We start from the raw sequence: 27,316 nt of genomic DNA on the forward strand, positions 1-27,316 counted from the left end.
GTGTTTTTGCAGCTGCAAAAGTAATTCTCATATACTGTTGTAAAACTGAATTAACACTGGGTTTTACATCACTTTGTTACAGCAAAGACAAATAAGGTATTTTGAATGTGAAAATGTACAAACCCTGAAATAACAGTCCTCTGAAATTCTATCTGTTAGCAAAAAGAAAAAAAACTTGTATTTATTTAACTGACAGCCAAACCTGAAAGACTGAAGTACTTTTCCTAATTTGTATGTCAAATGGTTTTCTTACTCTGAAGCACTGTCAAGGCTATCCCTTCTGTAACACCATTTACTGTATTACTCAGAGCTTGTTTCTGTGACATGATTTAAACATCTCAAAACAGGAAAAATACAAATATGATCTATAGTACATGCATATCTCCATGTATCTTCTCAAAAGAGAATTTGAGAAGGTACATCTCATTTAGTCTGTCACGCCCCACACTCTTCCTCGCAAATGGCGTTGCATTCCCAAAACCACTGTTTCACAACCTCATTCCTAATTGAACCCATCACATTCCCACATGCACTAGATTCCACACATTTTCACTCCCGAACCAATTATCCACCCACATCCCTTTCCTTTCTGTATTTAAACATCACTCACAGACCTACCCATGCTCCCTATTGAGAAGTTTCTACTAGTATTCTCTTGTGTGTTTCCTCAACCTTTTGACTGATCTGGTACCAAATCTTTGTTCCTGCCTTTTGACCATGCCTTTTGGATTTCTCTTGTTACTGGACTCATTACCTCCCTATTTGACTTAGCCCCTGGATTTTGCCTTTTGGATTGTCCCTGTGCTACTCTGTGTTCTGTGGGATTCATGGTTATGTATAAGGATTCTCCTACTCTACCAATAGACTCCCTGACACTGTCCTTTTTCAGTTAAAGATTTGCATGACTTTGGCACAATAAGCATTTTAATAATTTCTCTGTTTTATGATCACACAGCTGTTTTACTTAACAAAATGGACTGGAACTGGGAATTTTCCAGCTGATCTTTTGAAAGATCTGTGGCAGTCTTCAGTGGACTAATCTTGTCTTAGGCAGTTGCAACTGTATGTTTGTCTACAAAAGTGCTGCTTCCATAATAAGAAGATTGCACATACTAATCACAATAAATAAAAAAATCATGCTAAAACACCTAGCACAAATTACTCCACATTAAGCAAAGGCTTTCTAAAAAAGTCTGTGTTCTGGCTAGATTTAAAAACAGCCAGTATGGACAAATGTATCATTTATTTTGTGATCTGCCTTGTTCTGCCTCTTGTTCTTCCCCTCTGTGGCATTTACTTTTTGTCATTGTTTTAATTGTAGCTTCTAAATACTGTATTTTATTAAAACTGAAGGTTTTTTTTCTCACTTCTGAAATGTTAGTCAAGAAACATACTCCATAATAGCAAAGTTAAACAGCTGCTGTGACTTCCTCTTTTCATTCGATTGTTGGGTTACAAGGGTCCCACAATTCCACAAAAGAGCATGGCATAGTCCAATTTTCTGATTGTGCAGGGCATTCTAATGCTCATTTTCAGCAGTTCACAGTGCTTTTACAGTAAATGGTGCCACAGTTTGAAATGGAATACTATTGGAAATATCCTCTCAACCTTTTCGGAAGTTCAGTGAGTAAGTCACTGGAGCTAAATGTACTTAAGAGATTAGATATAATTTATTTCCAATCCACCATCCATTTTCTAACTGCATCATTTATTTCAGGATCCTGGCAAGCAATAGGCTTAAGTTGGGATGGGATGCTGGATGGGACACAAGTTCATCACAGGGCAAACACAGATAGAGGCATACACACATTCAATTCATGGTCATTTCTTTCAGAAGCTTATTAACCTACCAGTATGTATTTCTACCAATATGACTGTGGGAGGAAAGAGGAGCACCTGACAAAATTCCAGATAACCAAAACATGAGAATATACAAGCTCTACGCAAACAGCACCCTACGTCCAGAATGGAACTCAGGGTCCCAGTGCTGTGAGGCAGTAATGCTAACCATAACTGGTTCTGCTCACTTGTAAAACTTAACTGTAACATAAAACCCATTTGTACACTATGGCTATTCGCTTTTTGCCAAGAACGTTAATACAGTTGTAATGGGAGCCAGTCCTGACTCCCGTGTAGTGCCTATTTAGGACCCTATACAGACGATATAATCCGGAAGAGACTGGAGAAGGACAATAGGGAAAACATGCAGAGGAATGGAGGGGAGGACAGACAGGGGGCGGTGCCAACGGTGATCCAGGTGCAAGGGGGAGTGCAGGCAAACAAGTCCAGTGGGAGTCCAAAAGGGAAAAAACAGGACCCAGTCCAAAGTCCAGGTAGCTGGGAGATCAAATAGAAGACAAACAGTTAAAAACAGGAACCGGGTCAGAACAGAAACTGGAACAGGGAAGTTAAAAACACGATGAGGAGGCCAGGCGCTCCGAGCCCTGGACCCAGATGGTCAGGACGCCGTGATGAAGCCTGTGCCGTCGGGTCTCTCCTGGACCTGCTGGTAGGTAGGCTTCTGGGCATCCATCTTCAAATACTGAGACCAGAGCTTAGGAGGCACATAACTTATATAGTGACAGATTAAACAGGAGACAGGTGCACGTAATAATGAAACTAATAATAAAATTGGGGAAGACGACTCCGACAACAGTAGCAATAGCATTGAGCATGTTTTGTTAAATATTATAGATTTACCATTCAAAGCAGACAAAGACAAAAAAAGCAGTTCTTCATGACTATGTACGGTTTAAAAACGCAATATAATTATTTATAGTACATTTTATTGCTGCAAAACGTGAATTGAATGTCCCGTTAGCCAGATGCTGCTTTTCAAGAGTGACATCATGTAATATAACAGGGTGGAAGAAAAAGAGGGGAAAGTACACTGCCCCACTTTAGCAACGTATTTCTCTTACTCTATGACAGGTACTGGAATTAGCCTTTCACATTTAATCTACAAATGTCTGATACTTCATCTTTAAATTAGAATGCTGCTTTTGGGTGATTTCGTTTAGCCACTGTAATACCCTTTGTTATAGAAGCAGATTTCCTAGGATGTGAGCTTTAGATCAATAACCTATTAGCAAGTAAAGGGGCCAGATGGGATGAACAGCCAAATCTCATTTGTAACCCCTCTTGTGCTGTTACTGTCTATGGTTTCTACAGCAGTAATCACTTTTGTTCTACTGGAATGACTGAAAGCTTTACATCCGTCAGGCAATGGATCAGACAGTTAACAGACAGTCAGTCAATGGATCTACCTCATTGGCTTACCTCATGAGTTTCAGTCAATACAGTAAGAGTGATACAATTACAGACACTTGATCTTATCAAATAATGTGACATCTTTGTTTGTTCTCCTAAAATGTCTTTGGGATTATGTCATTAAATACAGTATGGGTTAAAATTCTTAATGTTTTTACCTTAAAAACATACACCACAACAGTTAAGATTACATAAGAGCAGTTGCATCAGAGAGGATCCACTCCAACCCATCTAGCCCCTTTGGTAGTTAGTAATTAATTGAATTATAATTCTTATTAGAATTGGATCTTATTAGCGTTTCCTTGAGAGCAGTGAGGCTACCAGCCTTGATGACATGTCTAGGTAGCTTACAGCACCAACACCAGCAACCAGCCTAGTAGCAACTACAACTCCAGAGGTAAAGAAGGAACTTTAATGAAAAAGTTCAGAGAAATTTAGATGAACAGGATGAATAAGGGTGAAACAAATTCTGTTTACACGAGGTTTGTTTATACTTAGGTTTACTTATAAAGAAAACTTTGTCACTGTCATGAACTTATTTTCAAATGTAATTTAAAAAGGTGTTTTAATGTAAAAGGGTTAGGTTATGTGTTTGGAATTTTTCCTCAGATGAAGTAAGTGCCAGATCTGACAGCTCAAACAATAGTTTTCATGTTTTTTTTTAAATATAACCTTTTAGAAGGTTCAACCACTTGCTTTTAGAAAATGTAAAATAAAAGACAGTGTGGAGAGAGACCATTTATAATTTTATATAGTAAAGTTACTTAAAATCAATTCTGTAATAGTATTATTTAAAAATAGTAACATACAATCTTTTTCTTTTGCTGACTGAACCTAAAGAAAATGTGCACATAAAATGAAATAATAGCTTTTTTAACATAATTGGTATACAGTACTTTATTAGACCTCCACTCTGAAATAAAAGCACATTTTGATGTAATATGTAATTTCTGCTAGTAAATCATTCTCAGATTCACTTAATCGGACAAAATGACACATCCCTATTCACTGCACAGTGTAAAGTAAGAAAGATTGTTATCAGCGCCAAGCCAATAATCAAACACAGAGCATGGGTTTCCAGATCAAAGACTAAGAACCTAGACACCAGGCCAGTTGTCCTAAGTGCTGAAATTATCTTACAAAATTATGAAAAAAAAATTTTTTCAGGAAATAAAACTTTTGCTTTAAGATGCATGATGCTAATGGTTTTCTTGAAACACATTTTAACATCAAGAGCTTTGGATAGATTACTGTACTAAAGACTGCTTTTAAAAATAATAAAATTGATTTCAGGCAAAATTGATTTTACACTGTAGCAGGTTGGAATCACTGTAAAATTTATCAATGAAAAGTTCTACTGTCTGTAGAGGCACAAGAAACGAAAGATAAGAGTGAAATACAACAGACGTCGTATTGATCAAAGGTACAGTGGTCAAAGTGATGTAAATGACAATGATCCACTATACTGTACTGTACTTTTACAGTACATTCACACAAGAACAATTACTTCTATAAACAATTCATTCCACAATGCCACTTATTATAATAAAGAGTCTTGGCACTGCATTCTTCAGATTTGTGGCTGAGCATTTTAAGGGTACAAAACAGAACAATAAGTAAAGAGTGGTAATATAGGCTAAATTCTCCCACAGCAATTTCTTACCAGTTGAGTAAATTGAGAAATTGAGCAAATGACTTTGGGTGATATTTGAGGTCTATGTTCATCAAATGTGGTAAGTAATCAGAAACACTATCCATATCTACTTATTAATGAAAGTAAAATAGCAAAAAATGCAGATCAAGCGTCTGGGAAGTTGCATTTATTACACTACAAATGGCATCAAGTCAAAGTCTTGTGGTAGACAGTCCGATCTGTTTTATTGAAGTATTGCAAACCTTTGCTAATTAAGTGCACACATCCCTAAATGATACTGTGGACCTAATTCCTTCCTTATGTGTACAGTTAATACCCATAAAAGAGCATAAATAATACTAAATAAAACTAATTTATTAGCACAATAAAATTAACCAACATGCAATAGCAAAGGAAAATCTGAGCAAAAGGAATGTATTGAGTTTACATTAAGATAGCTGTACAATACTTTCCATCAACTATCCAGCATCAGGATAGCTCTTGTGCAGTTACAGTCCCCTGAGAACGCATATGATTTTGCCCATTATTATTAAAAAAAAGATCAAGTTCAGTCAAGCAAAATATCGTCATCTGTAATTAGGAGAACGTATTATAAGAACAAGGAATAAAACTCTTTATAAATCATGCATTTTCTGACCATATTCATACTGTAAATCCCTGAACTGCTAAGCTCTCATGTGACAGATCTTTTTCTGTCACATTAAATTCAACAAGTTTTTTTACATCCTGGAAAAAATATATACTGATTTTCTTTTTAATCTGATTTTCCTGTTTAAATCTCAGTCTCATTCACAATGGCTGTAGTACAGTCCAATACATACTCCCTCCACCCATCCTTATTCTAAAGAGGTTAATCCAACACAGGGTCATAGGGAGAGCTGTAGCCAAACCTGGCAAGCAGAGGATGCAAAGGCAGGATACACCCTGGACAAGATGCCAGTCTATCTCAGGATTCACACAAGTCTTTACATACAGTAGGTCAATTATCCTATAGGACTGCAACAGGAACCTGGAAACTGGAGCAACTGGAGTAAACCCAAGAAAACATGGGGAGAACATACAAACTCCATGCAGATAACACCCCAGGAACTAACCCCAGTGCCCCAGCACTGCAAAGCAGCAATACTTACTGTACCACTGCTCCACCATCCCACACATACTGTATCTGTTGCTTACTTAAATAAAAAAGACTTGCCTTTTCATCAATAGCAGCATTTGGGATGTTCTAGGAAGGCAATGTCATTGAAATAACTACCCATGCACAAACATTACCTGTGTAATAGAAATGAAATGTGTTATTATATAAGAATAATTGAAACTCTATCACATCACACCTGCAAATAATGTGATAAGCATAAAGAAGGCCGAGGACATAAGCATTTAATGTATGTCACTTACTGTATATCTACCTGTGCAGAGGTTGAATGAGAATATTTAGTTGGCCTTTATAAAAAATAAATCAAGACATACATTTTTGTAATTAGTGAACAAAACTAAACCATGTAATTTATCTAATATAAATTAAGAGAGATTAATAAAGATATGTTTGTCATGTGTGTTCCTGGGCACCCCATACAGGAGATGTACTCCTGCAGAATAAAGATTAAGCAGATTGTATTGACAGGCAGCAAACCGGCGTCGTGATTAGGGCTCTGTACTGAAGAACTGTAGTTTCAAACTCCAGGTGTACCACAGCTGTTGTATTTTTTTAAGTACTTCGCTCAGCTTGTTCTAGCAAAAATAAACTGCCACATAAATTGGTCTCTCAATTGTCATTGCAAATAAAAATTTGTTCTCAACTGACCTTCCTGGTAAAATGAAGAAACTCTTTAGACCTCTGGCCTGAGTGTAGGCCATTTCATTCTTATTTTTAATCAGTTTGACTCACTATTGCAGACTCTGGAAATGAGGACGAGGATTTCAAAATACTTTCCTTCAGAGATGTACATTTTGAGAAAAATGCCTACTTCTACCTCTCCTATTTCAAAAAACGGTATGTACGCTTAAAAAGATGCCAAAGGATTTGGGATGATATTTACTGTGGTCATTTTTTTCTTGCTTATTGTTAAAAAACATGACTTTTTTATAATTACATCCATATGTACAATTCCATAAATAATAGAATTACAATGTAAGTGGACGTGAGTACCAATAAGGCATCTTAAATAATGTTTTTTTAATCAAAGCTGTTTTATAAAAATATACTTTATCTTGACTCTATTTTTAATATTTCCGAATGCCTTGTTGCATTTAATAACCAACCACAGAATGAAGGAGATAACATCAGGAGAATATCTGGGAAGGAACTTGGCTCTTTGAGACATAAACATGTCTGGATTGTGAAGTACACGACCTGATAATTCCAGAGACAACACCTGTTCTGCCTGCCAGAGATCCCGTATTGATCTTATCTGTCAACTACGGATTCATGGAATTATGAATTATGCACTTATCAGCATTTGAGTGTGTGCCTTGTGATGGAGTAGTACCCTGTAGAGAATAACCTAATTTGTCAAGGATAGGGATGAGATTACATCCCTCAGGTTTCCCTGAAGGACTATGGCTTGTTTCGAAGCAGCTTTTTGATAATACATGGACATAATAATAGATTTATTTTTGAGTGCTGATTAGGAAAAAAAACATGGTGTAAATCTTGAAATTGTTTTTAAACACAATTAAAGCAATCTTATAAAGTCTGAACATGAATACTGTTTAATCAATGCACTTTATTTTAAACATGTATAGTATAATATAAATATATATGCTATTGGGTCCAATCTACATTTGTTGTGTTTTCAAGGCTTCTCAGCATATAATCATCTAGCAGATACAGTACATACTGTAACATATAATAAGAAAAGCTTTATGTTAAATGTAACAGCATGTATACTGTACCTCTTCTGATTACAGGTCATACTGTACCTTTGTAGCACATGCTGTGCATTTATTCACAATCAACCATTTCTTTTAATATGTGCTTACCCCTCTATCTGCACAGTGTGTTTTACTCCCATGATTCCCTGAAAATAACAGTCTGAGTCTGGGTCATGTCAATAGTCATCTGCAACCAGGATTTTCCAAGCAGTACTGCACCCATGCTTAAGCAGTGCACTGTCGATGCTAGGCTGGGATGAGCCAACCTTTTGGAGATATCTGCCAAATGGAAACTCCTGTGATTTGCCAGATGTCTGGGGGCTTGCAGTGACATCAGTGAGACATGCAGTTTCTGCAACTGATGCTAGCTCTCCAGTGAAGTACTGTTGAGGTGACAGACAGGCAGGCATGTGGGAGCAGCACATTCATGTGCAATATCTTTTTCTCCCCCAACTGAGTGCAGGAGGCATTACCAGAGGTAGGAGTCTAAAATCAAATGATGATTCCATAGTGTGTAGGTATATGATGAAAAAAAACAAAGAAAGCTTTCAGCTAAAAAGCAATTGTTTTGCTATCTTAGGCTTCCACAGGGTATACTCCATTGATACCCTGTACTGTATATTGTCATGGTTAAATGCATTTTCACTGACAAACAGCTTTTCACTCTCTGCAAACTTTTCTGCTGAATGATATAGACTATATCCATGACTATTTAGGGCAAAGGAGCATAACAGGATGTCAGAGCACTTCTTGGTTGTCATGCTGCATCTAAGAGAGCTGGAGGCAGAAGAATTTTATTACCGATATATCAAATAGTCGAGAGATTATTACAAAAAAAGGTATGAAAAATACACTCCTGGAAGCAACAGTGTGGCTTTTGTAATACAATGCATAGATTTATTCATTTTGAATATGCACTAGTACTGTAACTCAGAAATTTGGGCATGCTCAATAAGCAAAACTGGGGTTGCCCACACCTGAAGTTTTTCTAGGCTTCTTTCTTTCCTTATCTGATAAAGTACAGGGGCAGATGGAAATGATCATCATCCATTCATTATCTGCCACTTTTCCCTAATGTAAAGGCCAATTACTTCCTTGATGGGGTTGCTAGGGCACTGGAGGGCTTACACACAATTAGAAAATTAACCACCATGTCTCTGGGAGATGGGAGGATATCCAAAGAAAATCCATCGGGACAATAGGAAGAATATGCCAATGCAACACAGAAGGTGGCCCAGGCTGGATTCAAACCCAAGAATTAAGATCTGTGAGGTAACAGTGCTAGCCATCACACTACTGTGCTACCTAGAATTATAATCAGTCATTTCTTAATTAGTTAATTGATGTCATTAAGAACTTAATGACATAAGTAACCCTGAAAAAAAGGCATGTGAAAAGTGGAAAGCTATTACAGGACTCACAAAATTCACCTTATACAGTCATTTTGTATGCTAAAGTATAAAACACTATGAACAGACTCAAACAGATTTGTTATTATTAATCCAACACACTACTTCAAAAGTTATTTTTTGACTGGATGTTATTTTTCAGCTACACTGGTAAATCATTTCACTTTACAGGAAAAGTAAGTGTGCACACATTTTCCTACTAAAGTTTAAAAGGAACTCCTTTAAATGCCCACTTTAATCTCTCTCAAAAATATTTTTATTCCCATTTTGATGTTTCTATGTGGTTCTCAGACAATAAGAATATTGCGCAATGATTTGAGCTGATCGCTTGAGCAATGAAGTCATTAGGCACAAATGTTAAACTAGAATGTATAATTTTATTTAAAAAAATAAAGAGACAATAAATAATGTTGCTTTATTTATTTTGTATAGTGCATTGTCAACTGTAATTAAATTTCATGGAATAACACTAAATATTTGGCTAAAAACAATACACAACTGCAGAGTTTTCTGTGCATACCCTTATATTACATTTTTATATGTTAAGTTCAGAAGTTCTTGAAATTAAATTAAGTATATTTACTTTCCTTTTGCAAGTGCAATTACGAGGCTCACACACCTAGAATTGCAATACAGGTAGCATTAAGGTACAAAAACAAAGAATTAGGTGAATATACTTCAAATGAACATATCCACAAAACGATAATACTTAAGGTTTAATGGTCTCATCTGAACATTCTTCATTCATTATTACACCCTTTCTAACTACATTTAGAAATAAATACAGGGAATGTAAGTAACAAGTAAATATGAAGCTCTGTTGAATGCATGTATTATTTCCTAAAGTTATAGGGTGAAAGAAGAAAAGTTACAATTTTAGTTCAGGAATTGAAAAGTTTTGCATAGAAAAATTGTTAAAGAAACACTGTTTTGCATCAAAACCATAAAAATTCCTTTTTATACATATTATAATATCCTTAAGTGTAAAGTGCTGAAAACAACAGTATACTCTAAGGCAGGCTGCAGAACAGAGGGTCTATGCTAGATATTGCTCTTTACATAAGAAAGGATACTTAAAGGACAGCACACAGTTGTTATTGAATTGTTTCTATCACATATATTTTTTAAACCACCTGCCTTAGAAAACAGACAAGTTAGCCATGTCAAAATATAGTAATACGTTTCTTCACACAGAGCTTCCTAAAACTGGGTTAATAACATAGGGAAACAGGAGACATTTGGTAGGTGTGTTCAAATCCTATTAATTCTGGCACACCATTCCCTGAGTCTGCATCACTACAAATAAACTTTCTCCTTCAGGCAGGATGTAAATGATTCCAAACACAAGGGTTTCCCAGTTTTCAGAACCAGCACACTTTTCCTTCTCTTGAAACAAAATTCTATGGAGACTCATAAGAGCAATATTCAGCTTCTGTCCTCTCATGATTTTGCCTCTGTGGATTACAAAGACTCTCTCTTTAAAACTTCTGATGGGTTTCTGTTGTTTAAGACCAGAACTTTTCATTTTTCCTGTAATAACAGCTCAAGTAATTAGTCAGTCCTACTACTAGATTGACACCACTTTGACAAAATGAAGCATTCCTTGATGGTCTGTACAGATTTGATTGTCACAATTCACTTTCATGCTCCATTATTTCAATTTCCTGATTCTTCTCTGTTGACTCATTATGCTTCTCGCCTGGCATTTCTTGGGGGTTCTCTGTATCCTCTGGAGAGCGTTCACTGGGGTCACAGTAAGCAGACAGTTCATGCACAACCTCCTTGTCCAGTTCATCATCACATTCTTTCAAACCTGTTTCTAACTGATTGTTTGCAGAGGATTCTGCTTTTTCTGGTACTTCTGCTATACGAGCTATTTCTTCTGGTTCATATTCGTCAACTTCCTCAGAAACTGAGTAGATCTTACCCGCATTCTGCCCAGGGTTGGTTACTTTTTGACGCCTATGGAAAAGTGCAAAATTTGAAATGTCTTTTGGGAAATCCTTCCTTTGACCCTTTTCCCGTGATGATTCAGAGACCAAAATTGCAGACCCATTTATCAGGCCATTGTAGGTTTCAGAAGCTTTGGAGCCTGAGCTTTGCTGAAGCAGAGTAGTTACATTATAAAGGTTAAGTTTGCTCTTTGGCTGAGCATCACTCACTGCAGGGGAATATTTAAATTGCTCCTCAGAGTGTGCTAGGTTAGAGGCCCCTATGTTCAGTTTACTTCCAGGCATTGAGCTCTTGTTCCCCTTCATTAACCCAAGAACCTCATAGCGGAAACTTGATATATCTTGTTTCAACTCCTAAACCCACAAAAAAAAAAGAAATATAATTAAAGCATCAAAAATATATATTTCATATAACATTTCAAATGTATTAATAATTGAGTTTGCTTCTTAAAGAACAAAGCAAAATAAACTACCCGTAAGGCTATGCTGGTAAATATTCATGTCATCAAATTATTCATTTACATAACTTTCACTATTCTTCATAAACTTTTTTTAGATATAGTCTGAAACAATCAATTCTTGTTTAATCCAGATGAGGCATAAAATGCACTCTTGAGAAGAAACTTAAGTTTAAAGCTGTGGAAAACAGCTGAAGAAGAAAGGCAATTTTCTGTTTTTGAAATTCTTTTCTTGTAATTTGTCTTGTTATAATGCTCTCTTGCATTTTATTTGTAGCTGTCTACATATGGTCACCAGATGTCTCAGTTCTCCTGGGGTCATTCCAGTTCTTAACATCATGCTTGTGTCCCAGTAAGAAGAAAAAAAAATAGGAAATTGGGAAAGTATTAGTAAAATAGTGCAATTAGAATAATCTTGGATGTGGGGATGTTTGATTTTTGTTGTATTTTTTGCCCACCCCCAGGCTCCAACATCCATTTCTAAGGGTATCTCCAGGGAACCAAAAGTTATACAGGGGGCACAATCCATTCTGGTTGAAAGCAAAGAGACAACCACACTTAATTGGAAACCACACATGTTAATGTTTTGATTGGAAATATGGTAAGTATATTTGAATCTATTTTTTTTTCCTTTCAAGCTAGTTAAATCTTTAATAAAAACTATCAATTTTGAGAGTTTATACAGAATAAAATTATTTTTATTCATTTCTTAAAACTAAAATTCTAACTGGTCTCCTTTATACTGTACATAATAACAGAAGAGTACAACTGAGTCATATGACAAAGCTGTTGTGGTAGCAAAAGATGACTTCAGACATTGACTTTTGTTGCTTGGTCTCAAGCAAAACCTCTCATCAGTCAACATTAATTTGTGATGAGAAACAAAATAACAAAATGACATTCAAAAGATCTGCAATGCAATGACAATACTGTACATAAAGCTTACTGCAGCAGATGCAGTGGAAAATGTCAAGAAGAAACTGAAAGGACTAAGACAATTGATTACCTTTATTTTTTCAAGATTTGCTAACATTTAAACAAAAATCATAATGGAAAGACAGTGATATGAAGCGATTATGAAGTATATAGAAGAAAAAAAAAGTTCATGGTCTGAAAGGAACCGGTGGATTCCATCCATACTGCAATGGGGAATGGGATACCTAACATTCCACAAGGAAAGTACTACAGTATCTCTTCATTGCCGAGCATACTCTGTCTACTGTGAAAGCATCTTCCTAAAAATCTTTCGAAAACAAAGTCCTGTTTCTCCCTTGCAGATGTTGAGGTCTCATGCCTAAAGTAGAACAACATATTAATCCACATTTAGTCCATCTTGAGGTGCCACCTGGCTTCAAATCATTTTCAAAACTCTATGTATATCTTTCTTATGGCACAAAAGAATTAGGGCTAGGGCCAGTAATAGGCATCCTCAAAAATACATGCGCATATACTGTAGTTAGGCAGAGGAATACAACAGCTGTTGTGATATGTGCCCACACTGACTTGCATTTGGAGTTCATGACAGCAGCACCAGTGCGAGTGCTGTAAAAGCAAGGGGGCACTGCAGGTTTTGAATTGAAGTTGTCTGTATAAAAAAAAGACGTGAAGACTTTTTGTTTGTTTGGGTGTAACTATTTATTTTTACTTTGTAACACAGTCTAGATGCATTTAGAGGTCTATACAGTATGTTTGTTCAGATTAAAGAGGCAAGATGAGCACCATAGGGCATTAGCCAGTTTGAGTATTACTGTGAAAAATGATTGATGAGTGATTGCGAGATATTGTTACTTCAAATGTTTTTCATTTTTAGAGGGTTAAAAAAGCCCTTCAGTCCCTTTAGTGATTTTTGGTACACATAGATGAAACTAAACACATGAATATGCCAGTGTTTTTACACTTCATCCTTCCATTGTGTGTCCTGGGTGGAAAAGAGAACTACAGGGGCTCCAGAATTGCTGGAACTGTCCCTGTCAGTCTCATTGACTTACATCAGCTCACACCTTATTTTCTTACAGAAGAATCTCATCATAAAATGCTAGCAGCTTAGTCCAGAAATTTGCAACAGGGGATGCTGTCAAAACATTATTTACAAGTTTTTAATACATATGTCGGCGCTACAAAAGTACCTGAAAAAATGTTTTTTTGAACATGAGATGTCACATCCTGGGAAATCTGGATAAAACAAATTCTCCTCCGATGAAGGGGAAATAAGACAGCAACTCCCACAAAAACCAAGTCCATATCCACAAAGAATTCTTCATAAAAGCAGTATTTTTTTTTTATTTCACTGAATAAAATCACTGCAAGCTCAACTGATGCGTTTCGACCAACAGGTCTTCTTTAGAGCAAGAACAGAGAACAATAGAGAACAAAGGAACATATATCCATTAAAGGATCAAGAAGGTAATTATTTTTTTCAAGTGAGTATTATCACATGAGTTTCATATAATCACATCATTACTAAGTAGTAGCAGTTATTAACCTAAACACACTTTTACAGCAACAAGGAGCTCACAAGCTAATGATCAAAGATACTCAACTGATGCATTTTTAAGATTAACCCTTACCACCTATCATTAAGAATGAGAACAAAAGTCATAGTAAAAGAGCACAGTTTTAAGTCCAAATTGTTCAACACATGCAATGGAAATATCCTATAAGGTTTTCTTTGTAATAGATTTACTGAGTGTGGAGAAATCCCATGCCTCACATAAACATAGTGCATAGATTTATATTTAACTTTGTAGCTTTATATTCAGCTATGCACAGTTTTCAATCTCTCTGTCTGGTCCAATATCTTATCCAGAGGTGAACATCAAATTAAAAACTAGTAGTGTTGGTTAAAGAAACCTTTTTTTTTAATTTTTACTTTTTCTAACTGACCTAAAACATTTTGTGCAGCTGAAACCAATCAATAACCTTCCAACAACATTTGTGAATTTTAAATGTTTTGTGTTCACTCTGACAATAGCTTAAATGATCTGATTCCAGAATACATGTGTCACCTGTGTCTGAGAAGTTACGCTGGATTTGTATGTTTGTGATTGTCCAGCTATGCTGCAACCTCAGTCTGAAACTCTGCCAGTTTCATTAAAAGAGACCCCTTACTCTTTGTGTACAGTTTTGGGCACCATACAGTATAACAAAAACAACATCACTGCTCTGCAGTTTGTTCAAAGATAAGTGAGTAGTTTAATTTCTAGCATTGGGTGCATAACAAAAAGGAACTGATTCTCTTAGTCTGGTTTGCCTTGGACACAGAATCCTAAAACACTAATTCAGGACAGCCAGTGAAAAAAGTAACAGTGGACACAAAGTGGAAATTGAGAGGATAGGCACTCAACATTGTAATTTGTAGGTACTTTGCTTAAAAGTTTTCTATTCTATAATTTTGTAATTACACAGTCTTTTTGTTAACTGAATAATGGAAAGTTAAAGTACTGAGCCCTGTAACCTATGAGGATTAAATTGCTCCTTCATATTCTATTTCTATTTTTTCTATAATAAATTATTTCATGCTTTTACACCTATACAGTACTTCCCTGTATTAAATAACTGTGTTACACTGAATAGAATGAGTGGAAGATGAAATGTATTGCTTCAATGCATTGGTAATGTGCAAATTCACAAGAAACAATCACAAAGCACAATGTTAAACATTAAAATATATAACACTGCCAACAAATACTTCAACATCCATCAAAAATCTGCTGCTTCTAGTATAACAGATTTACCTTGAAATTTTCTTCAGTGAGTCCTTCCTCTGTCTTTGCATCTCTGATCATAGCTGCAACATATCTTTTGACAAGATTTCTGAGCACCTCCTACAATATATAAAATAACCTCACATTAAAATTCCCACAATGCACATGAATATGAAATCCAGGAGCACAAAAACAGGATATTGTTAATCTTCTATTAATCAACAAAAATTTAACTATTTGAACTTTACTTTAAATATAATTTTGAATCAAAATAATTTATATGAATCATTTTATTTTTTAGTTTCCTTCAGTGGAACTTCACAGAAAACTCCACCTCAATAAACTACAATCTGCTTCCTTTGTAAACCATAATTACAAGACTGAAATCAGTATCAGAATTGCTACAGCTGTTTAAAATCAATTGTAAATTGCTCCTTAATGTACACGTTGAATGTAGCTTCAAGGGATACATCATATAAAATATAAAATACTGTAGATTAATGACTGAAATTACAATTCCAAGAATAATTGTGGACATTTTTAACACTACAGTACATGAGGACAGGACTAAGGTATTATATTACCTGGTACTGGTGATTGATTCTCAGATTTTCAGCTGCACGTCTCTGTTAAAAAAAGAATTAAATCACACAATGTTCACTTTTAATTACTGCAGACATAACCTTTTTCACAGTTCAAAACATTTGGTCTGTGCTGCAACAGTTTGCTAAACCAGACTTTGTAAATTGTTTTCAGCTTACAGCATTTATGGAGTGTTCTCAATAATTAATCTGAGAAACCAATTAAAAAACCTCAGGTGGAATAAACCCCCAACCCTGAATTACGAGAAAGTGTCATATTTGTATTATAAACAAAACTTAACAGTACTGTATATTTCTTAAACATTTTAATGTATAAAATTAATAAGACACTCATTACTGTTTATATTTTTATCAGTTCAATGGAAATAAATATGGAAAATATTATCATATTTATTTACTATATGCTAATAGAATTACTGTATATATTAAGTATGTTTTATTTAACATAAGTATATACCATATGTAATCTTTAAGTAACAACTTTGCATTGATTAGCATTTTTAGTGAACACATTTGGTTTTAAACCTACGCCTAGTGATCCGAGACTTTCTGGTCTTTTAGCTCTTGCGTTTTTGCAGATGTGTCTCTTAATCCATTTAATCAGGTACCAAACTGACTTAGGGCTGGGGATGATATTGAAAGGAGCAGGCAGAGTCCCCCCTTCTTCAAAGTAGCTCATCCAAAGCTTTGTTCTTGCAAATTTCCATTCTATGTCAGCATGATCCTAGAAAAACAATAAAAGAAAAAACAGATGGACTGACAGACACGTTACAAGACTGAAAAGCAGCAAAACAGCTAATAGCTACATGAAGCAGCTGTCCCAGTGCAGGTATCTGGTTCTGGTTCAGGGGAGGTTTAATGAACAGATTTTATAGCTACAGTAAGTAATCCCAAATCTAAAAAAAAATATTGAAGAATTGAATTGTATGCGATCAAACTGTTTAATTGCTTCAATCAGGAGATTGAGAGGAATAAAAAACCTGAATGTCCTTCAGTCCTGAGGAACAGAAGTACAGGTATCTGAATAAACAATCTTTAATTGTTCTCCCCATCATTAGGAAGACGTGATTAGTGTGTCCCCTGGACCAAAGGTGAACAGCCCTATGCCATCAGTAATGGTTTATCAGTGTATCTGTTGGAAAGGCCAGCTAACTATACAGTACAGCCATCTTGATTTCATTTGGCCACAAATGAAATGGTGTTGTTCAACAGCAAAGCTGGAGTTCATTAATTACCAGTAGCTTATTTAAGACAGAAAGAGTAACAGATAGTCTAAACTCAAACAAATAATATATCTTTTCTATGATCTAGCTCTGAAATGAATGACCATGGACAATTCAGCAAAAAGCGTTGATTGTATGTGATACTGTAAGTACTATTCTGCCCCTGTCTAATGAGCCCTGTGACGTATGGACTTGAAACTCACAGCAATAAGTTGGTAAGAGTTGTTCATCATGGCTATAAGCATGTTGAGTAAGACCACCAGAGAGATCACGTTATAAGTTCCAAACATCGTAGCTCCCACAAACTCCGTGAACTCGTGTTGAGCGTTGACATTTGTCACATAAAGGCTAATCAATCCGAATATGGACCAGAACAAAGATTGCAAGGTCTCAAACAGCCTGAAGAGAGAGATTTGGCAAAATATTAATATTGTAATTTATCAATTCAATGCGCACTTTATCTTTACCTACTGAAATTGGTACTTTCAGTCTCTCTTTTCATGATGCAAATACATCTACAGTATATAAAGAAACATTATTATTATGCTTTAGCATTTCACTTTTTTACACAAAACACATTCTATTAATTGAAGTTAAACTAAAAGGAATTAAATTACAATGACATCCAAGTAGAACTTTTTTTATGACAATAGTCCAAATGCTGAAATTGCTTGGTGGCCTACAGTACTTACGTCGAAAATGCATTGTTCTGCTTTTCGCACCGGATTCCTTTGCAATAATTGTTCTCCTTCGAAGGTTCTGTCTCGTAATAAAAGTATAACTGGTTTAACCCATTGGCAAAGGCTAACAATACCAGGCAGTATATAAAAAGGAACTTCAGAATGTCCAGCAGCATTCTCCCGAGGGAGATCTGCAGAGGTCCAAGATGTGAGTTTGCAGTGAACAGTGAGATCAGTCGCAGTGAGCTGAAGATGTTCGCTATAGCAAAGACTGCCTCAGCCACGAGGGTAGGATGCCACATTTCCCACTGTTGCCGAGACTTACAGTCACTGTACTGGGGAGAGCAATACAGGAGAACAGTCAAACTTAAGAACTTCAAAATCAAATCTCCACATTCAGAACTTCGAGGATCCCTACAGTAAATAATAAATGTTTGTATGGTAGTGTTATTATGTAGAATGTCAAAATATAATGCTTAATATTATTATTTAATTCCATTTACATACATGTTTAACTGACACTATGCTTTGGCAGTTAAAGTTGTGCTTGTCACTAAGCAAAGGTTTCTGATACTAAGGTATTTAGCGGTCCCATCAGTTTGGATCAAAAAGATTAAGTCAGCAAAGTCAAAACTGACTTTGTTATTTGTTATTTACATTAAAGCAATGTGTGTTTGTACAAATTAGATTAATATGAATAATACATACGATATCTACAGTATGTCTGATTTTGGGGGTATTTCATGCATGCATTTGATAAATGTACAACAAGAAAATATTTTGTGTTTATCCCAGTTTTTCAAGTGAAAATAAGTTTTTGGGCATGTTCACTTTAAATCAGCTTTAAATATAGTAAATCATAGAGTGGAAAAGTGGAAAAGAAGAAAATCAATGAAGGATAAGATCAGAAATGAAGAAATCCGTAGACGATGTAGGGTGGTGGATGTGGCTGAGAAGATGCGAGAGGCGAGGTTACGGTGGTATGGACATATCATGAGGAGGGACGTTGAGGAAGTAACAAAAGAAGGTAATGGAATTTGAGGTGGAAGGTAACAGAGGAAGAGGCAGGCCTAGAAAGAGATATATAGATTGTGTGAGAAAAGATATGGAGGTACTGTATGTGAAGTGAGTGAGGAAGATGTGCTCAACAGAGACAAGTGGAGAAGAGCAACCAAAGCAGCTGACCCCAGGACAGTCTGGGACTAAGGCTGTGAAAAAGAAGAAGAAGAAGAAGAAGAAGATAGAGTGGAAAAGTCAGTATTTGTTTGCATATTCCTTTGAGGCCATATTTACATGAATCTGCAAGCGACTGAAATGACAAAGGGAAAATGTGCATTCTTTACATTAAGTTAATATCTTAGAGACCTCATTACCTTCACATATGCCACAATTTTAAGAGAGATTGTTGCCAGGTACAAAGAGTTCATTACAAAGTCCATGAGGTTCCACCAATCATGAATGTAATCTTGAAGACCTCCATCCCACATCTGTTTTATTTCTGTCCATATAAATCCTACCAAGGGAAGGAAAGAGCTCATCAGAAATTGCAAGATACTGTTCTGTTTTGTTCTGTGGATGGAAAGTTATTGCCAACCAAATGATTGTATGCACAATCAGTCCATTCCTTAGCTTTTCAGACTCACGCTGAGAAGAAATCACAAGACCAAAACTGTTCAGTGTCTGATTTATGTGTTTGGTAAGTACTTAGAACATTTAACCCTCAACTACTGTTACAAAAAAAAAATCTGATACTTGTATCTAATGAAGTACAATGTGTGATAACAAAAATAGAACTGAGATATTTAAACATTTATGTTTTCAATGTTATAAACTTATTTCAGCCGGTTAAGGAAACAGAGGTTTTGAAGAGGTGATACCACAATGTTTTGACAAAGTATTCGCTTTTGATTGGTCAGTTTCTTTCCGGTCATGTGTCTGACAGAGACTTTTTTAGCAAAGAAAATATTTTACAATGTGATATTGTGGAGCTAGTTTGGACACAGTGATGTCATCGCCCTCCCTGAGCATAGCAGGGACCTCAGCTGCTTGGACTGAGGGAGGTCTCCTTTAGCTCATGCGGCTGGTTCCCTGTTATGTTATGCCGGAGAACCAGGTTCGCGCATCAGGTGTTGCGGGGTGGAGCGGCAGAAGGCCCGAAGATGGTCACACGTTCACTTCTAAATGATCCAAAGGTGTGGTTTTTGGAGTATGTTTTCAGAACGATATAAGGGCCAAACAGAACCAAAGCAAAATCCACAGAACAGTATGTTGATTGATTTTCAATTCTAATTTTCTTTTCTACTACCAACATTTCACATACTGTAATATTGTAATTTATTCTGTTTATTTTACTTGCAGGGTTTAAATTAACTGAAGATTTGACCTCTTGCCAACCTGATTTAATATTGCTGTTCAATAGAGTGTAAGAAATAGTGTAATTTAGGTGTCATGAGCGTCTGCTTTGAATTCTTAATGGAAAACGGGTGGCTAAATTGCCACTTGTGCAACTACATTATTTTTCATAGGTATTGCAGATTTGTATTCATGTTCGAATTATGCTGATTTTGTGAAAAAGCTTCTGTGATGTTTTGTACAAATCATGTAAAATTATCTTAAGCAAGTATAAATCGCTAAATACTGTACCTAAAACCCAAGGCAGAATCATCCACTCCACAGTAGTTGGTGCGGGCCCCTGTCTGTTTGGCTCTGTCTTTACAACGTGTTGCGATGCCAGGAGCAGCAAGAAAAGGAAAGTTAAGTACGAAGCCGTGTGACATATAAACTTTATGAATGGCTTCCGAATGAAAAGTCCATATCGGCTTTTGGGGGCAATCAGGTAGAAAATGGAGAAGACTGGAAACATCAGTCCAATGAAAACGCAGGTCAGGAACTTTCCTGCCCAGTGGCGTCTTCTCCACCCAGGGAACTCATCATACCAGCGAGAGGCGAGAAGTTGCTGGCAGTTTGGCTGTGCCACGAACTGGAAAGACAAAGAGAGAAAATACCATTTTAAAACGGGAATCATAGTGCCAAGAGACACCTGCAGACCGGTGGCGCTGTGGCTAAGGATCTAAGCCTGTTGCTGGAAGGTTGCCCGTTCAAATCCTGTGGCTGGCAGAGGAATCCTACTCTGTTGGACCCCTGAGCAAGGCCCTTAACCCCAACTGCTCCAGGGGTGCTGCACAATGGCTGACCCTGTGCTCTGACCCCAAGCTTCTCTCTGTGTCTGTGTCTCATGGAGAGCAAGCTGGGGTACGTGAAAATATGAATTCGTAATGCAAGAAATTGTATATGGATAATAAAGTGATCTTACCCAGTGGGCAGTGATTCGTCGAATATACATATATATTCACGGCGAAAATACGGCTTTACGTATATATACGTCGCCGCGATGTATACTGTAATCAACGTTGAATTGCAACCGTAAAATTGACAACATTAATAAACGCATATACGGTATAACGTCGAAAACACATCTAACACAGTGCCTGAGGCTTTTTACTGTATATATCGTGTGTGCCGCAACTAGGAGTATACGGTACTCTGCACAGTGTACGAAGTAAATTATTTTCGCAGTAATTAATTTATTTACACATGTATAAAAAATATAGTAATAAGTATAATAAATTAATTAAATACTGCGAAAATAATTTACTTTGTACACTGTGCAGAGTGCCGTATAAAATTAAAATTACACATCAGCACATAGCAGGGGGCACATAGCCGCGATGTATTATCAATGTTAAATTTCAACCATAATATCGACAACATTAATAAACGCATACGTTGAGAACATATCTAACCCAGCATATTTTCTGGTTATATACCACAATGCATTGCTAGTATTCGTTGGTCACAATTTTGGACACGTTTTTCAAATGTAGAAGATTGAAGTATTAATCCGCAAATATCTCAGCAATCCTCTTTTGACGAGTAAGTATAAATAGTAATAATACTATCTGAATACATACATATCTTTCTTAATATTATTTTGATTAAAATGGTACGTGAATAAGCAAAAAATGGCACATAAAAATAGTGTGAATGGGGAAGATGACACAAAATCGTTTTGCCGTTTCCCTAATTATTCTTATTCTATGTTGTACTTTCAAACTTTGGGTACTCTTTAATTAGGACAGACTTTATTGCTCAACTGCTATGATCCAAGCCAAATTTTATACATTTATTTCAGCTTTGAGCTTAGTAAACCTTTCATTTTTTAGATTAATCTAAAGAAGATATTAATCATCATTTATTTGGGAAGTAATATTATATAATTTTCTCCTAGCTGCAGTGCTGAAGTCCCACCCTACATCAACAGAAAAAGAAATAAAGGAGCACGCAATGCGTTACTTGAAGAATGCATATGCAAGGCAGGGGGCCAGGAGATCTGGACACTGAAAATAATAGGTTTCTTGTTCTAACTGTTAGGACAATTAGACAGGGTTTGCAAATAGGGGACAAAAATTGTCTTAACTTCCATTGTAATATTTTATTTATTATTATTTTTCTTGGAAATATAGAAGTTGTACATTTTAAAATTTATATTTGAATCAAAATGTGGTTTTGAGTTAGTGTGTTAATGTACTTAGTTTGTGTTTGTCATTACTATACTGTATATTGCCATGTTACCAGAATTTGTAGCTGAAGTTTAAGACTAGTTGTGTTTTTTATGATTATTGCCCGTATGTTGATCGTTGAATGATTGTATACAATGTATAATTTGAAATACATATTTTTCAGGTGTGAATGTATATTTTCAGAATAAATTTCTAAACTAAATCAAGTAAATTGATTTACTAGCTTCTACACCTGTAAAACCTATCTTTGATGTATAATAGACCTCTAAAGTTATCCGTATAATAGACCTCTAACCATATACGTATAATAGACCTCTAAAGTTATCCGTATAATAGACCTCTACCCATATACATATAATAGACCTCTAAAGTTATAATAATAATAATAATAATAAACTTTATTTTATATAGCGGCTTTAAAGGTGGCTTCTCAAAGCGCTCTGGATTTGAAGGAGTTTAGAGAAGGTGACTCTCTGATATCTTAGGGCAAAGAGTTCCAGAGCTTGGGGGCATAGCAGGAGAAGGCCCTGTCGCCCATACAATGTAGACGGGCTTGGGGGACAGTAAGGAGGGCAGAATTTGAAGAGCTGAGGTTACGAGGTGGGGAGTAGGGCGATAAAAGTTCATACAGGTATTGAGGTGCCAAGCCATGTAAAGCCTTATAGGTGAGCATGAGGATTTTAAAGTCTACGCGGAATTTGACCGGAAGCCAGAAATATGGTTGGAGTTATCTGGAACTCCAACCATAAATGTATAATAGTCCTCTAAATTTATCCGTATAATAGAACTCCAACCATTTATGTATAATGAACATCTAATCATAGACGTATAATTGACGTATAACAATAAACGTATATTAGAATTTCATTCTAGATGAATTACGGACCACATCTAAGGTATGCGTTTAATAGACGTATATTATACGTCTTTTACCCACTGGGTATCTTTTCATTTTGGAACTTCTTTTCCTTGAAATAGACTTCTTCAGCTTAATTTAAGTCTAGAGTAGCCCAAGAAAAGGTAGGCAAAATATCCTGCAAATCCTAGAACTACACACCTTACTTGGACATCCATTCAGGATCTGTAGTGGGGGGTATCCTTCAAAGAATAATGATTAATGAATAATCATTAAAAAGCAATGTAGTTTGAGGGTACCATTGTCTTAAGGAATTAAATTTGGTCTTTATTTCTAAACAGTTTACTGGTTATAGATGTATAATATATGATTTATAATCATACCTCATACTGTACATGACTCATACTGTACATGGCATAACATACAGCATACATACATTATATAAACCGACAAGAGGGAATAAGTCTTGACAAAACATTTTTACACTAGTTTATACAGGACTGTATATCTACAGTATAATAAAACATTTAACTGTTGAGGCTTGTGGCTGTATTCAGGGTTATGTTATGATACAATATTATATATCAGAGGGCTGTGATTTTCTATGAGTGGCATCTGAACTTAAAAATCCACCTTAAACAATAAGTTCAATTAATTAAAGTTAAGAACTTTATCTGGAAGCTGGAAGCCATTTGGTCCATCTAGCCCATTTAAGAGTCAGCACTTAATTAATCCAATGCAGCTCTTCATGTCAAAAGAGCCAGGATAAAAGCTTCAACAGCATGGCTAGGTAGAGTGTTCCATGCCCCGACATCACTTTGTGTAATGTAAACAAGTGCCTCCTGTTCTCAGCTGTTAACACACTTCCATGAAGTTCGCACTTGTGTCCTGTGGTTCCTGTTTCAGTGTTGATTCTCAAGAAGCCCACTGGGGTACCTTTGTTAGGATTTTGCATGCTTGGATCGGGTTTCCTTGTAGTCTTGTCTGATTAGAGATGATAAGCAATGACAGAAAACCAGAGAACTCCTACATTCCTCAAGGACTGGAGTTGCCCATTCCTGAATAATAAACTCAGTATTTCCAAGAGGCAGCTTAATAATATCACCTGCCTTCTCCCATTAGAGCTTGTCGCTTGTTGCTCTGTCGTAGCTTTGTGCTTCGATTGTTATTTCTTATATTGAAAACCTATTGCAGCAGTAATGGTCTTGATTTCTCAGTGCTGGCAGAAATGGAGTGTGGTATGACAGCAAATTAGTGTCAAATAAGTCTTTGTAACACACTGCTGAACCATTATCCAAAGACACATGTGGAACTGATAGATATCTACAAAGCAATCAAAGAAAAAAGCCAGTACTCCCATATAGAAATGTACTGTATATATTCTTGGAGTGTATTCAGGCTGGATTGTTTCTCTGCGTCTCTTTCATGTGTGATAGAATTCCAAATCTTATTTCATCCCTTTCAGTCTCGAATAATCTTCTCAGAAGCCTTTTCTTTTCTTAATTTCTAACCAGCATAATGCTGAGGAGCACACAACAAAATATGAAAGAAGCGGAAAACCAGAAAAAAACAGGAGCAGGCAGATTATAGAAAGTAACCCTTCAACCTACATGTTCGTTGTATAAAAATCCTTTTCCATAATGAATCTCAAGACAATGACTGTGGCATCTTGTCAGGTCCATCTGTTGTGCATATGCAAGTATGATAACAGAAGTCAATCTAGCCTAACTATATTATGAATCAATATATTCTATTTATATTCTAATAGCTTGAAAGGAGATGAGGTCTTTGTGCACTTCAAGAATGTGATGGAAAAGGTGGCTATTCAAATGTGCTCAATTGTTTCAGTTGATAAAATCACAATTATTATTTCTTAAATGCAACCTTCCTGTACAAAATATGTACAATTATGAAATCCACAACTAGATGAGACTCAGGAAAAAGCAATGTTTCAGCTCATGTTATGTTGATTAACCCAACATAAATAAAAATAGTAATACTATTTATACCGTATATACAGTATGTATGTGCACAGATACAGTACATATATATTTAAACAACATTATGTGTGACTTAATATATTTAATTAATAGATTAAATGTCTCTTGTCTACTGTGGTGTTTATCTCTGTGGATGTCAGTCCATGAATACAAAAGTATAGGTGTGATTTTGCTCTGTATTCACCCCCTGTTGTTTATGCATGAAGGTCTGTTTTCAAGATATACAGTACCTCATACAGTATATAAAGTCTTTCTACCCAACCTTGGTCATTGTTTGTTTGTCTTTTATCACTGAGACGTCTGTCATTTGTGTTTGTGTACTACTGATGAAAACTTAGCTAGTACTTAATTTCTTTTTTTTCTGCTGTGCATTTCTCTTCCAATCAAGTCAGACAATTCTTTATTAAACATTCTATTATTCTCTAGTTTTGAATGTTACATCTAAATTTTAAAGCGATTCATTATTGTGCCTCACATTACACACCTTGCATATTCCAAACTGTCTACTTTTTAACAACGCCCTCTTAGGTTTTAAATCTTGGAATGCTGTTCTCCCTATGAAGTATTCCCCACAAAAATAAAAGTGATACACCTTTCATGTATAATCACGACCTTTCGGTTTTCTGCCAACTGCTCGATTATACTTCTTGTCAAGCACAATGTATAAAGGTATTTTACTTATTTTATGTTGGATAATTAGTGGCTGTTTGAGGGGTTGTCATTTTGGTCATTAACAGCTCACAATGTAACATTCTCCAATCTTTAATATTACAAATAGAAATATTCTACAGTACTAATGAATGTAAATGTTCCTGCAAAAAACTATACGATCAGTCCTGATAAGTGGTTTTTTAATAAAGCTTGCCATCTTAAGTGCCTCATTGCCTTCATCCAACACAGTATAGCTTATTACACCACTGCAGCAAGTACTGAACCTAAGTACTTCAGGTGAACTGTAATGCTTTCAAAGCTGTCAACAGTCTCTGACAGCTGCATAAAAGCAACTGCCAGGCACACAAAAGCAAACACATCCTTCATTCTCTTTTAAAGAAATTCATTATGAACTCATGCTCTCTACACTGATGCATAACACATAGAAAAGCACTGGTCAAAGATTCAAAGTCTTTCACCCAAATGTGAAATGTGAAAAGCAAGGGATTCACACAGTGACCAAAAAAATTATTAGAAGTGCCTACAGTAGGTAGCTTGTGAGAGGATGGCCTGATTCTACACAAAATGTAAGCACAAACTATACTGGTCTAAATCCATACAAGCCTACTAGTCAGAAGAGCGTGTGAGTTTCATCTAGCCTGAACACTAGGTACCAGGCACATAGATGGAAAGATATTTTAGTTACCATAGGTTTTTCTTTTGCCTTGCCTGTTCAGTGTGCTTTGGTTCACCTTCATTTGTGTTGTGCCATGACTAAACATATTATTTGAATAGAAGTTATTTTGGGCCCCAAGATACTTTTTCTAAAAAAAGAATTCAACCAAGAGGAGGTCATCCTTGCTCTTTTAGGAGTTTAGCAGCTAAGTGAAAGTAAAATGTAATCTAAAAATGTCTTAAAAGCACCCAGAGTTTAATTACATTCATGTTTTTTCAGCCTTCAGCATATAAAAAGAACTATTTGATGGATTGTCCTCAATAAAAGTTATTTTACACTGTTGATAGAACCCAGCAAGAGGAAAACTGAAATTTACAAAAATGTAAATACTGTACAGTGCATAGTATGAATAACAGCTAGGAATTTTTAAATCTTCTATTTCCCTTGTGGAATCACTTGATCACTGTTCTCTGATGTATTAATCTATTTTTCTTAGCCTGTCATGAATTTAATTAGCATTGTTCCCCTAAAGAATTCCATTAACATATATCCCAGACAACTAATACATTTGGCTGCAGATATTTTGGAGATTAATCCATACTAAGATTGTTCCAATTAATTAGCACCTTTTCTATATTTCTAACACCTTTTGACGTTTCACCAAAGAACTGGAAGTCTTTGTTTTGGAAGGCTTTCCATTGTAGCTGAAGGTGGAAATATTTTATTT

The 27,316-nt window shown here is 35.8% G+C and overlaps 1 protein-coding gene across 1 annotated transcript in view; it reads right to left on the bottom strand.

Annotated features, from left to right (window-relative positions):
• Nucleotides 1-9,564: 9,564 nt before the first annotated feature.
• Nucleotides 9,565-27,316, bottom strand: part of trpc4b (transient receptor potential cation channel, subfamily C, member 4b) — a 33,991-nt gene continuing 16,239 nt past the window's right edge. Inside the window, exons 4-11 of the mRNA XM_006628222.3 lie at nucleotides 20,470-20,806; nucleotides 19,200-19,339; nucleotides 17,839-18,161; nucleotides 17,350-17,545; nucleotides 16,453-16,647; nucleotides 15,906-15,947; nucleotides 15,352-15,441; nucleotides 9,565-11,513 (exon numbers count right to left, since the gene is read on the bottom strand). Of these exons, the coding sequence (XP_006628285.2) occupies nucleotides 10,836-11,513; nucleotides 15,352-15,441; nucleotides 15,906-15,947; nucleotides 16,453-16,647; nucleotides 17,350-17,545; nucleotides 17,839-18,161; nucleotides 19,200-19,339; nucleotides 20,470-20,806 (2,001 nt within the window). The 3' untranslated portion in view covers nucleotides 9,565-10,835. The remainder of the gene's footprint in view (nucleotides 11,514-15,351; nucleotides 15,442-15,905; nucleotides 15,948-16,452; nucleotides 16,648-17,349; nucleotides 17,546-17,838; nucleotides 18,162-19,199; nucleotides 19,340-20,469; nucleotides 20,807-27,316) is intronic.

The sequence above is a fragment of the Lepisosteus oculatus genome, chromosome 5 (genome assembly GCF_040954835.1).
Source record: "Lepisosteus oculatus isolate fLepOcu1 chromosome 5, fLepOcu1.hap2, whole genome shotgun sequence".
NCBI lineage: Eukaryota > Metazoa > Chordata > Actinopteri > Semionotiformes > Lepisosteidae > Lepisosteus > Lepisosteus oculatus.